This window comes from Cyprinodon tularosa, unplaced genomic scaffold, assembly GCF_016077235.1.
Source record: "Cyprinodon tularosa strain WSP-4 unplaced genomic scaffold, ASM1607723v1 ctg3, whole genome shotgun sequence".
Lineage (NCBI taxonomy): Eukaryota > Metazoa > Chordata > Actinopteri > Cyprinodontiformes > Cyprinodontidae > Cyprinodon > Cyprinodon tularosa.
In genome coordinates, this window is record NW_024039007.1 from 2,305,021 (window position 1) to 2,320,881 (window position 15,861).

At 37.4% G+C, this 15,861-nt stretch overlaps 1 protein-coding gene across 2 annotated transcripts in view; it reads right to left on the reverse strand.

Annotated features, from left to right (window-relative positions):
- Positions 1-4,911: 4,911 nt before the first annotated feature.
- Positions 4,912-15,861, reverse strand: part of LOC119787555 (G patch domain-containing protein 2-like) — a 45,152-nt gene continuing 34,202 nt past the window's right edge. For both annotated transcript variants that reach the window (XM_038291497.1, XM_038291498.1), the window contains exon 10: positions 4,912-10,719. In XM_038291497.1, the coding sequence (XP_038147425.1) occupies positions 10,556-10,719 (164 nt within the window). In that variant the 3' untranslated portion in view covers positions 4,912-10,555. The remainder of the gene's footprint in view (positions 10,720-15,861) is intronic.

Genomic DNA, 15,861 nt, shown 5'->3' on the forward strand with positions numbered 1-15,861 from the left:
TGGCTGGTTGTATCAGAGCTTCAACATGCGATTTACTGGTAAGGCGCAACAAAAATACCAAACAGGTTTAATTTACTTGAGACCCACAATTTCTGATCAGGAGCTAGTTATGAGGTGCCAATCGCCTCTCGTGACCCCCTTGTATACAGCATGATGCATAACACATGATTTGGCCAAGAGTCAGCCCAATCCCCAAACTTGTCGCACGACTGGAAAATTGTCTCAGAAATGACCAAACACACACTGTAAGCTGGGCTTAAGTATCATATCTGTTTTAACTTTTAGCTTAGTTAGTTCTTGTGTTTAAGAGAAGCTGCAAAGTGGCGCTGTAGCTCCCATTACTCATTGAGTGACCAGATGTGACCCTCTCGAATTACATAGCTGAGTTTAAGGGAAAGGCAATTCACATGGCACATTGATGCACACCAAGTGCTGTATATTGTCCTGAAAAATCCTTTAATACATTTTAAATTAAACAAATATGTTTGTCAAAAATTACACAGAGATTCATTAATTAAGTATAGGAATATTTAGGGGTTTAATTGTAACTAAAGTTCAAAAGATGCACCACGGCTGGACTGTCAGAACAGAGATGATGACAGCAGTGTCTTTCTCTCCATCAGCTCCTGCTGTGATAGCCTCTAATGCTGGTACTATGGGGATGACAGGTGAGTGTTGCCAAATCTCCTGGTCTGTGACTAGAAGCTCCTGGAGAATTTCACGCACACCCCTTTCTTGTCTCCCATTGATTCTGCCACTTCCCATTATTGTCAATCAGAGCGTCATCGTCTCTGAGGGGGGTAGCTGTATGGCGAACGATTGTCAGGGCAGTGGGGTGCGGAGAGAAGCGTGCAGGATGCCTGCCAGAAAGCCAATATACCAGCACGGGGGCCACCAGGGGCCCCTCTCCAGAGGCTGCCTGGGCAGGATGCCCCACGTACAAGCAAGACCTTTTTGCTTAGCAACACAGAGTGCACAGGACTGAGAAGCAGGGAGACAGATGAAACCTCTTGACAAAAGGAACAGCTAAATCTGAAAACATAGTTTCCGAAGGCTGTCAGCCAAAAAGCAATGCTGCTCTCTCAGATGTGACAGCCTAGTTAGAAAAATGACATAATAACAATGACAGGACAAATGGAACAGCGGAGAAGCATTGTTCTCGGGGTTAAGGAGGGTCTTGGAGCTTACTGTGTAGCATCGCTGACCCTTTTTGGGTCATAGTTGTGTTGCTTTGCAGGCGTTTTGGTAAAGCAAGGCAACCATGCAGCAGCTATAAGCCCTGGAGATTGATGGGAGCGGTCCCCTCCCTCCCTGCACTGTAAAAGATTATCCGCTCACCCGCTGGAAACAAAGCTGTGATGGAAATTCGTCTCGCATCATCAGCAGCAAAATATCTACACAGCATAGCGGGAGTCTCTCATTTTTCATGGGCTATATATTAAATAAAAAAGGGCATTAAAGAAATGGTGAGGGAGGCTGTGTGAGCGATAGTGCTAGTTAGTATTTTTTTCTAAATGGGCCACTTGAATCAGGGAGATTATAAGGTTTTTATTGGCTGTCAGAAAACACAACTTTCTGCGTACTTCACCCGCTGAAGCTCATAATGCTCTGATTAGAATGCCAGCAGAAATGAAAAGGAATGGCTCAGCTCTGAAGGCTCGGAGAGAGGCAGCAGGACAAGCCCTGGAATCTGCCCCCCCTCAAATACACAGGGGAATACAAGACGACCAACACGCAAGCCAATAAAGCACAGAGCGAACGAACAAGCTCCTCGAGAGCTCCTGTCAGAATATATAGAGCCGGTTTCACAGTCGGATCTAGTGTCGCAGACCGGGTCTGGCTCTATTCTCAACCGGATACATGAGACACATCAGGCAGAGCGTTATCTCCCACTAAGTGAATATTGCATTCAGCTGATATGTGATATTTGAATTTCCCATTAAGGGGAGAAAATGTGTCAGAGTGAAAAAGCTCAGTGATGCTTGCTCGTTTCGCAGGAAGCGGCGAACGGACACCTTGCTATGAAGTTGCAGCGTGTCACAGTGATGATAAGGATTAAATGATGGCAGGGGGCACGTGAGAAAACTGATTGCTGTTACTCACAGGGTCACCTACACAGAAGCCTTTGAGACAGTTTGAAGACTAACCATCATTTACTAGGAACTCAACCTGCTCAGCCCAATCACTCTAATCTTCTTCAGTGCCATGAAAGTGTTTTCAGACCTCACCAGTATGGCAATAGACTGAAATCGGTCATTGTATCAACTCAAAAGCATCCGTGTCTGCCAGTTTGTTCATACTGAGCTTTCAATTTCAAGCAGTGTAAGGAAAGCGAGAGAGTCCAACATCAAACTACCAAACATGACAGAGCTGGCTCTTTCTGACGAGAGGAAGTCATTGATTTTTCCTCCATTTCACCATTAATCTGGTAGAGAAGAGGTGGCTCTGGGTGCTCAGACAGTTGATGATGTGATTTGTAACTGTGGACCACCAGCGAGCGGAGAGAATTGCTCCTGACTCTCAACACAAGGCAAAGTGACTATTGCGGTCCTCAGCATTCAGCTGGAAGATTAACAGCAGGGAATCGACTGATAATCTCCAGCGGCCGAGTTGAGTATTTTCTCTGTCAGCCTCACTGCAGCCACGAGCCAAGATTTGTATTCGCCAAGACCACAGTCACTTATCTGAGAAACTTCTTTTAGAACCACAGCTAAAAAATCTATCTTTAATTGAGGGTTTTTAATTATGTGGTGGAGATAAAACAGGGAGATATGTAAAGAAATTAGATTACGTTATACATTCTTGTTGAAATGATGTATATTTCTAAATACTGTAATGCTTACGCAGACTAATCCTACTGTGAGAATCTCTGCCCTGCCAATGCTTGACGTGAACACACCATACCCGCTGTAAATCATGGTGGCAGAAGCATCATGATGTGGGGATGTTATGTTACTAGTCTGAGTGGATTGGAAACCTGAACACTGAGATTGCAGTGGAGTATCTCCTTCCAGCAGAACATGCTCTAGCAAACTGCTTTAATACAACACAAACTGTTTCTGGAACACAAATCAGGTTTTTATTAAACACATTCAGTAGGAACTGTTTTAAAAATATATATGATTTTAGTCAACACTGACAAATGTAAAGGTTTAGAATTATTAGACTTTCAGCAGCCATTGGCAACGCTGATCACACCATCTCAACTTTCTGGAGTTGTTTTAAAGTTTTCTGCCAATCTAATCTATAAAAATTAGAAGAAATAAAGAATATCTTTGATCCCATTTATGCAGGTAACAATCTATACTGCTCCGTACTGCTCTATACTGTCACAATTACTCGAGTTAAAAGAGTGAAGGACTGACTGAAAAGTTAATTTAGTTAAGATCAAGCATCTAATTATTGCAATAGATGGCTTGCCTCCCCTGATCAATCAACAAACTAATCATTTTAGTTCTACAGTCAAGTCAGACAAAAGGAATCTTTTTTTTATATATGTGATCTTAAAGTTACTTTAAAGAACGAGCTAAATATTGCCAAACTAAGAAAGAAGGTGTCAAACAGGACCATGAGATAGTGATTTATGCAAAAGTGCTTGATTTCCTTCAGTCAGCCCAAAACTGCAGTAGAATCTTAACTGAAACAAGGAGATTGGGCTCAGATACTTGCATGTCAAGTATTTCTACACCAGTTGGCTGTTCATTTTGAATCCTTTGTTGCTTTCAGGGCTCTGCACACTCAAGATCCTTCCTATATTATTAAACTGTAAAAAACAAATCGTTCAACTCAAGCCCACTGGTCTGCCCTAAAACCAAAATTTACTGCCATTTCTAAGGACCAGATATACTTTTCTTTTTTCTTGTTTACTTTCAAACTGCAGACTTTGGACTGTGTAGGTTGTCTTTTCATTTATTTTTGTTTTAGTTGTTTTAATTCTTGGTTTATTTCATAACCATTATAGTTTTTTATTTATTGACTGTGCAATATTCTGTGCAATATGCTGAATGTGCAATATATGTGAATAGAATAGTCATACCACTACCTCACCGTTGTTCCTCATCTACTACACTTTAACTTTAAAGTAAATCCACCTGTATATAAGCCATCCGGATTGTACATATTTTTATTTTTTATTTTTATTTTGTTTTTTTCATTGTGTGTGATACATGTACACTTGCACCTTAATCCTTATTTATCTTGATATACTGTATATACCTGTATATACTGTATATATATTGTTTATTCTTAATGCACCTTTTTCCTCCTTGTTTGCACCTTCTTTAACTTCTATGCCAAAATGTGACGAGTGAATTTTTCCGCTGTGAGATCAGTAAAGCTCATCTTATCTTATCTTAACCAGCTAAATGCATTCTTTTTCACACTTGTTTTCTTAAGATCTTTTAAAAATGTCTGCAGTTCTTTGTATTTTGCTTTTTTCCCCATTAGGTTTTCAAATGTATTCTTCCTTTAATAAACACTTAACTTTTGAATTTAATCATTGAAAGGTGGTATGTAAATAGATTAGATTACTCATCATATTTGATGCAGTATCTCTAACAAAGTCAGAGCTATATTGGAATGGCCCAATCGAACTGAATTTGCTTGAATGGGCTAGTTAAAACCAATAAAGGACCATTTGCAAGCCTTAAAAACTGCATTGCATTTAAGCGAAAACTTGTTCTACTAAGTAGTACTATGACCAGCATATGTATACCTGTTCACTTCATATGCACAGCTTTTGGTTGCATAAATCCCCTTTGTAATAAAATATGAAAGGGTCAAAGAGCTAAAAATAATTTTGCACTTTGTTGAGCGTGTTTCATACACAACCATGTAGCTATTTACACAGTTCGAAAAACATATTTATGTCACTGATCAAATTAACAAAACATTAATCATCATTCCAAACCCTTCACATCACCAAAACTAATTTATTACACACAAATTCATTGCATTTAAAAATTCATAAATACTGACATTTATTATACAAAAATCATAATACTTCTGAAGCTGTCAAGCTTCCAAAACATTTAAAATACACGAATAACTTTGTTTTAACTAGAACCTTTCAAAACAATTTTATATGGCTGTACAAAGTTCACTGATGATTATGGAACCAACAAATTCAATTGTTCTACATTAGATCTATGTGATGAAACCAGGAAGGCAGCAACTACATAAATTGGTCAATACTGACTTCTACAATTGTAAAATGTCTTTTAGGTGTCGTAATAGGGCGCAGGTGCTCTCTGAAGGATTAGTAATCCTCTTTAGATAGTTTGCAAAGCAATTAGGCATACCTCCATAAAGATAGCAGCCTTAAGAGATAAGATGCAATTTGCACAACTTTTCAAAAGTGATAGCTGCCTTGGAGCCGTGATATCACAAAGATTTTCTTAAATCCCTGTAATGGCATAAAAGAGTATTAAGTAATGTATCTCCAATGCAATCTATCCTGTAATTCCATTAATACATTTAACGACCTTGTACCTAAATCCTCATTTTTTAGGTTTAAAATGATCACATCATAAACACAAGACATTTTGTGTACATTGCAAACAGCTTAGATACATTAAGTCAGTGATAATACATACATTTTATCTAACAAGGCAAGTATATAATTACAAATAACTACATTAGCTGCCAAGAAACAATAGTATAATGAGAAAAAGAATTACTAGAAAGAGGGGAAAAATGAATCCACACCAGCTTGGATGTTCTCTTTCAAAGCCTGTTTAACCCAACTGAATTTTGTCTAAAATCCAAAGGGACTTTAACAAAGTTGACACCATGAAACGGCTATAGGGAACCAGAGGGATGTTTCTGCATACAATTTTATGATGAGTACACATTAGCCTAAATAGTAGGAACAAACACCGCTAACAAGAAAGAAGCTAAAAAGCAAATTTTCCTTTGACCTACGACCCGTGTCACATAGAGCTTTTACTCTACACACATAGATGAGTTTCCAGCAGAGTTTTTGACAGCATTGTTGCTGCTCTTCCTCATGAGCTCTAAAACCTATCAGTGGACAACAGAAACTGCCGGGCTGGGCCAGACCAACCAGGCATCACTCATTCATTTACCTCCTAGGTGCCTTTGTCAGGTGATTGCTGCCAGAAAAAGGAAAACAGATCAATACATCTCCCATGGGTCTGACAGGTAATCTTTACCTGGGATGAAATATGAGTGCAACCAGCCTGCCGGATTCCTTAACTGTAACAGAACAATTGACTAGCTCCACAGATGCCATTCCCCTATTTCCAGGCCATTGTAAATTAATTTTGAGGTATAAGGTCTGGGCGAGGTCTCATTATGCTGATTGCTTATTATTCCATAGCAGGTGTTCTTTTCCTGCTGCTGACTGATTTACATTTAGAACTGATGCACCTACTGCTCATTTCCGCTGCAGGAACTGGGGCATTTTTAAGAAATAATTATTTGGCCCACTTTGTCTTTTCCTATGCAGGAAACACATACCACATCAGACTACCTAGGTTGAAATCTGCGCCAGAAAAAATGTACCTAGGAGGGGAAGTTGCAATTTTGGATGAACTCTGATCTATTGGTTCAGCTTTGCAAATCAAATTATAGAACGAGAGTTTGTGTATTTTAACCCAAAGTGCATACATTTAATTATTATCACAAAATCAGATGACCTAGTGATGTTTTAGACCCCACTGTAGTTAAGTACACAACTAACAGCCTTGATAGCCATAATTGTAACATTTACATGAATTATGTACATTAATGCCAAGACATTCCTTCTGCTGCTGCATTTTTGTAATTAAAATCAGCAAAATCTGTACAAACACAGCACTGATTCCAGATTTTTTCTTCACTTGCAAAGGCTCCAAACACCATGAAAAGGTCAAACTAAAGCAGATTTTGCAGATTCCTAGTCCAAAGACGAACAAGTGAGAGGAAAAGAGTGAAAGTAAAGGAAATCAAAAACTCCTGTTTTCAGGAATATAGCTAAAATGGTTGAGGATTACATTGCAACAGATTTTAACTTGACCAGAATCATCACTACTCTTATGGAAAGTTGCATCTGCCACAAATTTCAAATGAAATGGGCACTGATTCACTGTGAGTATAGGAAAGGGATGGACGAGATCTAGTCAACTTGACTAGAAGGCTTTCAAACCGAGTTGATTATATCACAGGGGTTACCCTCCAATACAAAAACAAAATCACATTGAAGAGGAAATTCATACATTTTCATCCATGCTCAAAGCTTTAAAGTTTCAAACATGATTGTACACAATTATGGAGGGTTGACCATGTTTAAATTTGTATATGTAAAAGTGGTTTTAATAGGTCTACCTGATCTACCGCTCACACTGAAATTGGACATCAAGGCTTCTGTCAAAACATTGATTTTTATTCAGTTATGTGTCAATGCTGCAATATTCAACGTGAGTGAAAACCTTTAAATGTGGCTTTAAAAAAGAAAACTAATTCCGTTTGCTTATCATCCAGATTATGAAGGGTTTCAACTGATAAAACTTTGGATATAGATCAAAGTTCTTTCTATGAAGGCTGTTTTCTATTATTAGTGTTTACCCTGGTAGTTTGAGTTGCCCCCTGTTCCTGCAAAGGAAAACGTGAAAAAATATCAGACTTGTATCGTTGATGTGAAAAGGAAGGAACCAGAAGTGGCTGTGAGGGTTAGAAAGATCTGAACGCTGACGGATTTCTATGCAGCATGTCTTGCGCTAGACATCCATTTAAAATAGTGTGCCCACACAGCATTTATAAATGTCATCCCACCCCAGCATGATCACATAAATCCTTCTCACATCCACTACTGCAGACATATAACTCACATTAATTAGCAAATCTAATTTTATTAAATGCAATTAATTCTTCTCTTTAAAAATGCTTTACAGTTTCTGAAGACATGTCATGCAGCTGTTGTGTTTATCGGTAAATTTTTATTATGATTAAAAATGTGATTTACTTTTGTTAAAAAAAAAAGCATGTAGTAAACCAAATCCCTTAGACTTGCTTCAACAAAATAAGTTGTTTGCATCTATGACAAGCAATTCATCAGTAACTGGAATCTTTGCTGGTAACCCAGGAAAAGATGTGGTTAATACCTTAGAATCAATTTAGATACAATTGCAGCAGAATTATATCACTGGAAATGTAGGGAAAATTCAACCTTAAATTTAAGTTCTCTTATGTAAAGAGGGGAAAAAATGTGTTTATTGGCAGTGTCATAGATACTTTTGTAATATATAAAATAAATGTAATGAGAGCTTTTTAGATTTAAACTATTTTTAGTAACTCCATATCAGTAATCCATGACTTTGTTTATTTTTGGTATAAATATCATATTTCACAAATGTCAATATCTTTTAGCGCCTGTGGTGCGCTCTACACAGGGACTCATATTACTCTCTTTTTTTTTTCTCTAATCTTTTATTTTTTACCTTTTTGTGTATCTGAATGCAACACTGAGGGGACTAATGGAAGAGCAGTGAAGTGTTGTTCTGGGGAGACTTTGTCTGTTAGACCATCACAAAAAAAAATGAAATGGGTTAAATTTAACTGGGATTCAAAATGAAGATTTGAACTGAGACCAAGTGGCCTGTTGCAAGGCAAAGACAGCGACTCTGCTTGTATGATCGCGTGTCTTGGAGCCATTTCTTGGATGTTCTTTGAGACACTAAAATGTCGTAAAATAGATAACAGCCTATTTATGTACTATCTGGTTATTGGATGCAGTGAGAAGGCCTTTTTTGTAAGTACCACATCTTCACTTATTTTGGCCAGAACAATGTATTTTGTCAGATGATGCCAAGATTTTGTATTTTAGTAACAAACACTTCATCTGGGTATAAAATACGTGAAAAAAAAATTCTTGGCAAATTAAACATTGCAGAGCATCTGTGATTATGTGGGCCTCTTTCCTTTTTAAAGAGGCTGAGAACCATGTTAAGATGAAAGACATTGTCCACAGGGTTGTTAAATACATGTACATTATAAAGCGTTATTTTTATTATTTTAAAGCGTTTGCCCCAAGTGATCTCTTCTCATGGAAAGTACCAGGGAGAGAAAGCTTCAAAGTATAAACACAGAGCTTTCCATAACAGCTTAGGGTGTTTTAATCATGACGAAGCTCTTTGAACAAAGAGCAAAATGTCTTCAAGTCAGAGTTTAAGTCCTTCTTTAAACCTTACTAATTTAGGGATATCAACACAGACATCATTAATTGGACACAAAATCTAAATTTTCGAATGCTATCTTAGTACTGAGACTGATGAAAAGCCTGTAGCCTGGGCTAAAGAGAAAGTAGCAGAAGGGCGGCTTAGTACTATATATCGAATGGGAGAGATTGTGCAGAGAAAATCCAAGAGAGCCCTCTTTCTGTACGATCCAACTTTGTAAAATGTTTGAAACTGACTGTTGCTAAAAGCTGCAACACAAAGTTTGGACACAGCTTTTCCTGCTGAATATATGTACTTAAATTAGAGGGTAGAGGTTTCTACATTTGTCATGTGACATAGTGCTACTGCACTAAAATTAATAAAAAAAAACTGAAGTGTTTTATATCCTTTTTAGGCATATTCATCAACTTAAAATCCTACTTATTTGCTTTTTTATTGTTATTTCCTTGGTTTACTCCATATGCTGCCATTGATATTTTAAAATGCATCCAAATAGTGATAGCACTGGGATATTATATAGCCAAAGGGGTTGTGAAAATACTAAATATAACTCTCTTTCTTTCCATCTCCAGTTCCTCTTTGCTGGAATCCATCAAGCTCTAAATGCAACTCAGCCAGCGCTGCAAAGAAAAAATCGGATTTTTCAAACAGACATGCTGCCAGCCTTAAACTTTAAATCCGTTTGGGGATATTTGAATATAGAAGGTAACCTGAAGAGAACAGAGGCGGCCCTCGGAGGACCGTGACTACGCTCCCTCTGTGTTGTGCTAATGAGCACCTTTGTAGCAACAGTAGCTTTTCAAATCCATGCTAATAGGAGGCCTGTACTTTGTGTGGCTCGCCAGCGGTGGTCGCCTCTCTTAACCCTCCAACAGCATGTGGCAGCTAAACATTGTGATGTTCATCTGCCTCAGAGCTAGCTGCTCTACAGCCATTGTTAGTTGCCTTAAAGTGAAGCAGGCGCCCCCTGGCCATTGAGCCTCAACTGGCTACACTTTTCAAAGTTCCTGCTGACAAGTGCTGTGCTATGGGAGTGGACATAATTACTGGATTATGCAGTGGCGGGTGGCCTGGAGCCTCGGTGTGGAAACAAGAAGAGCAGGAAAGTCTTGAGTCAAACGAGGACCCACTTGAAGCTGCCATGTTCCTTAAGGAGATGGTGGAGGGCTTAACAGGGCTTGATTGCATTAACATTTGTCATGCTTAATATACTACCTGGAATGGCTGAATCGAGCAGGAACATTCTGATTTGAAGACTAATGATGTGCTTTGTATTTTTTCATTCTTTACTGTAAAGTTTGTGGAGGAGAAAGGGGTTGTAGTTATTTCATTCTCAGGCACAATAGCTTTAAGGATTAGATGAGTCTTTCAAACTTTCTTCAAGTGTCCTCATGGTTTCTCTGGAGTAAACATGAACTCGCAGGCTTAGTAGAAGTAGGAGACCCGGGTATAGTTGGTCCTACTGTTTCTTCGTTTGGTGGGTTACTGAACGAACCTTCTTTCGCTCCTTCGTTCTGGTGATCATTATGAAATGGGTTGTTAGCTGTAACGACAGACAAGGAACATAAAACAAAAAGGTTATTCAGAAAAAATAATGTTAAAAAATGAAAAAACAATTAAATATGGATGCATTAGTAAATAATAATAGCGATGAAAGGTGAGATTTAACTGAATTTAGTTGAACAATTAAAGAAAAAGGCTTAAAACTGTGGTTCATATAGATTCAAAATGTGCAAAGTGTATCTGTATACTTTGATGATTTTGGTTTACAGTAAATAAGAACACAAACTTCTGCAGCTCAGAAACATAAAATCTATCTTTACACTTATTCAAGAAAATATTTTAAACACAGTAATGCCAGGCTAGGTTAGGTGTTCAGTTTTCTAGCCTATCAAGCTCGATAAGACCATGATCACTAAAGCAGCTTTCACTACTTCAGGAGTGTGGGAAGGTGGCATGTCCTGCTGGAGGATAAAATCAGCATCTCCATAAAACTTATCACCAAAATAATAAAGTTTATTCAAATTCATAATAGACAGCTATACTGACTTCAGAATTTATAAAAAGCAGTGAACCAACACTAACAGAAGACAGGGTATCCCAAATTATCAATGACATTGGATTTTATGTCCCACTGCTCCTCCTCAGGCTCTGGACCTTTCTGATTTCTGACAGTATCTTAACACCTGAGATGCAAAAGTTGTACCCCATCTCCTTGTGTTGTTTACAGTGGATCTCCCTCCAACGGTAGAATTGGTAGAATTGGTCACTGGGTTCACGTTACACCTGTAACTTGCCCAACTTTTTTCTTCCACTTAAAATTCTAAAAACATAATTCTAGATCTAAATAAATGTCACTCTTTGTTTACTCTCCTTGTGCATGGTATCAACAGCTGTGTTTCCATCTAAATGCAATGCAAATTTTGAGCAACCTTTTAGATAGTCGAGGAAAGAAAATTAGAGCGAATTAACAAGGCAATGTCATCATATGGCTGTAATAAACTGAAAGTGGAGTTATGTAATAAACGTTTTTTGTTTATAAAAGCTTGATTGCATATTTATTGTGTAAGGAATTTGAATGAGATATGGGTTTTATTTGAATTACCAAAATAAATTAACATTTTGATGATATTCTGTTTTTTAAATGCACCTTAAAATCTCCCCTTTGTCCCACTTGAATTAAAATGTTAAAAACTCACGGATAACTGCTTTGAATATGTTGACATAAAACTAAGCCAATCCTCTTCTAATAAGTTAAATATTAATGAGATTTTGTTCATGTGAGTCAAATCCAATTTGGCCCCATTTGACTCATGGACACGGATATTAAAAAGGCCATTTTCTTTTCTTTTTTGCTTTTTTTTTGCTTTTTAAGCCTTACAAGTTATGTAAACTGTATGTTTTTAGCACCAGTCTTTATACTCTATGTCTCGCTGCCATCTTCTCTTTAACCTTTTACCCTATTTGGTTTGGAAACATTAGAAATAGAGCGGTGCTTATTTTGAGGAACAAAGAACAATTGCACTGCCTAACCTGCATCCCTTTAATTTTTAAAATAAAGTTTTGATAAATAAACCTTTCCAGGTTCTAACCTAAAAAAGTTAGCTGCAGTCACACACCACATTTTCCAGGCAGCTCCACAGCAGGGGACAAGGCAACTAGAAGTGACATTGTGGCTGTGGGCTGTCTCACAGGATTAGGCATTACAGCATTCACCGGTATGTGCTTTAGTTCTTTTCCCTTATATCTGCTTGTGCCTTTTTCCAGATGACTTCTTCTCCAAACTGATCCGGCGGGCAAGATAATTGATTAATATTTCTTGAGGGAACGATGACTAACCGCTGCTGAGGTCCAACCCAAACACTCTGGGTTAAACATAGTCAAAGGGGCTTGATCAAAATTCAGGAGTTTTCATATTTGACAGATACAAAGAAACGACAGGGAACATTAGTTTGAGTGCATTAGCATGTGCAAGGTGCACCACATACCAACAAAACTCCAATGTGAAGGTCAGAGCCAGGACGAGACAATGCAGTCACGGTTAACAACAACAAACGTTCTTGAAATTAAAGAGCTTTTAATGAGTTTAAATATATCTAAGTTTTGGAGTGGGCCTAATTTTTCATACTTTTCTACTTTATTTTTAATAAACACTGACATATTGAATTTTGTGCTATGTTTAGTACATAAGGTTCGATTTAAATAATTTTGAAACAAACATGCACAATACATCAACTAGTAGTTGTAATAACAACAGCAATGTCTTTGTAATAAGAAAGGATTGCTTGGTTGCTAAATAATGCTTTGTATACAAATTCAGCATATAAATAATAATTTAGCCTGTGCGACTTTCACTGCTTTGTTAAGCATACTTGCACTTTATTTTCAGTGGCTCAGATGCTACAGCTCACAAAATGCAAATGAGACATCATGATAAAGAAAGGTATGAAAGAGTCAGAAAAGGAAAGAATATCAAAATCGATGTATGTAATACTATAATAAGCACTTATAATTACCTAACATCTTAACATCATTTAATCATTTTTAATGCCTGAGCCTGGGATGCTTTCATTTTACCAGGATTATAAATTTTCTGAGAAAAATATATAATTTCATATTAAGATAAAATTTCAAATCAAAAATCAGAATAATGCATTTTAAATTATAATTTTTTTTTATTGTTACATTTTATTATTGTTACTTTTTTTTTATTGTTACATATTATTACACTGTCACAAGTACAGAGCAACGAAATGAACTCTCTGCATTTAACCCATCCCCTGGGGGAGCAGTGGGCTGCCAATGTGCGGCGTCCGAGGAGCAGTGTGGGGTTAAGGGTCTTGCTCAGGGACCCAGAGTGGCAGTCTGTGGGAGTGGGGCTTGAACTCAGAACTTCTGGATTCCATTAAAAAAGTGCAATGCCATAACCTCTAGGCCACCACTCTCCTATTAAGTTATCCTGGAGGAAATTGTCAATAAACACTTATTGTAAAGTTAAAGCTATGGAATTAAAATATGTATTGCTGAAGAACTAATTGAAATAAATAAAGCCTTATGAATATTAAATCATATAAAAATTTAAGTTAATGGTTGTTCTGTGCACTGAACTGGTCGTCGAGGCATCTGATGAAATTGCAATATTTCTGTAAAGTGTTTGTGCTGGGCTCTGATCAGCATGGCTAAAAGAGGAGCAAGCATGTATTGGATAATTTCATAGCATTTAAGGTACAATACATATTTTAAAGTATATGTATAAAATACTTTAATATATCATGGCACAGCAAATCATTTTAATCTAATCTGGTTTTATTTCAACAATAGTTAAAATATATCTATAAAAAAATTGGAAAACCCTAATTCTGCCTACTTTGCAAATAATTTTTACATTTTTCCTGAAATGTTTAAATTGGACATTATTTGTCATTCTCAAGGGTTTCTAAAGGTCTGTTAAACATTTCCTTTAGACTTTTTCAGGCATCGTTGTTGCCTGCCTTGTATCAAACCATGACAGCATAGAAGATGCTCTACTGAAAGGAAAATCAAAGACAAGTCATTGAGAAATCAGGCCTGAAAAATGACCTGGTGCACACAAATAGTTCTGTATCTTATCATGTCTTGACACAGGTTGTTAAAGACAAAACACACAACTTGCATACAACTCTGCAAGTTCCGATGCCTTTTCTTTCCTGGCACACTACACACAGCAGCATTTTTGAGAGAATTTGTATCAGAAAGTCCTGCAGCATAAACAAGCAGGGTAGTAAAAGTTAATGTGAAGGTGCTGCTCTAACTAAGTCAAAGAAGATTGCTGTTTTATTCTGTTTTCTGTACTCTGGTGCTCTTACCATGGGTAAACACACTGTTTATTGAAATGTGTTATTGAAATGGCATAGGGCTTTGAAAATGATGTTTTATGGCATATTTTTTTGCCATGTTTTTATTCTGAACATGTATTATATCAAGTTTACAGAGGCAACACATTTACCTCACCAAGTGTATCAAGTTCACATTTAATATCAGGTATTTACTAAGTTTCCTTTTGTGTGTAGACATACTATTATATTAGTTACTGTAGGTATTTCTGGAGTCAGTTTAATTTAGGATTTAATCACAAGAGGCGAACTGAAAAAATAGCATCCAACTTGAAAACCAGCATCGTTCTTCCATTTCATGACGATGGGCTGCTTTCTTTGTTTTGATATATAACAAAAAAATATATCCTAAATAAACTTAAGGTTATGGAAGCAAATTAACAAAATATGAATAAAAACATTGAGGTTATGAGAAAGACTATAATGTACTGTACACAATCTAATATAATATCTTATATATAATATAAAATTAACATTATTATATGTATTTATATGATAAATTAAGAAGAAGACTGAGAAATTTGTCGCACTAGTGAAGAAATAGCAACACTTGCAATCAAGCAGTTTTATACCAAGGTCAGTAAAGAAATTAGAATACAACGATTCTCTGACAGAGGGAGAATTACAGTACATACATTTACTGTGGGTGATAATGGGAAGTTGAATGGAACCACCTCACCATCTTAATAAGCTCTTATGAGATGCTCTCTAAAAACAATCATTACAGGCCTTCCTGGAGCGCTGCCTCTCCCCCTGTTTATTAATCAGCTAATTACACATTGACAGTAATGGGGCTGCTGATTCCCACACTTAAATGAACAGGGTTGAATGGCTCTTTAATGATTAGCCTTTGTGTTTCTCTCTCTCTCTTCTGCCCCCACTCATGAACACACACAGACTGCTCTTTTTACAAATGCAGAAATAAGATGTTCAAATCAGACCTCCCGGCACACAAGTGAGTCAAGAAGCACCTGACAGAACAGGCTGCTTAAAACAAATATGTCTCCATAAAGTCAAACAGAAAACAATGTTTATGCAAAGCGAGCTGTTAAGCGGGGCCTGTATATCAACCTGCATTGATTTCTGTGTAAAGCTTACCCTACAGCAACATCAACCTGCTCAGCCCCCCTCAAAAACACCTAAAAGTTTGGTGAAGGAGCGCAGACAGGTGCAGGTGGAAACCAAATATATTGGGGTGGGGGTTGAAGGACAAGAGCAGGTTTCGGAGTGGAGCTTGAGAGGGCAAAATAGTGCGGTGGGCTGCATTTCTGTCAGCACAAGTGATGGCTGAGTGCTGGCGTTATTTGTCTTGT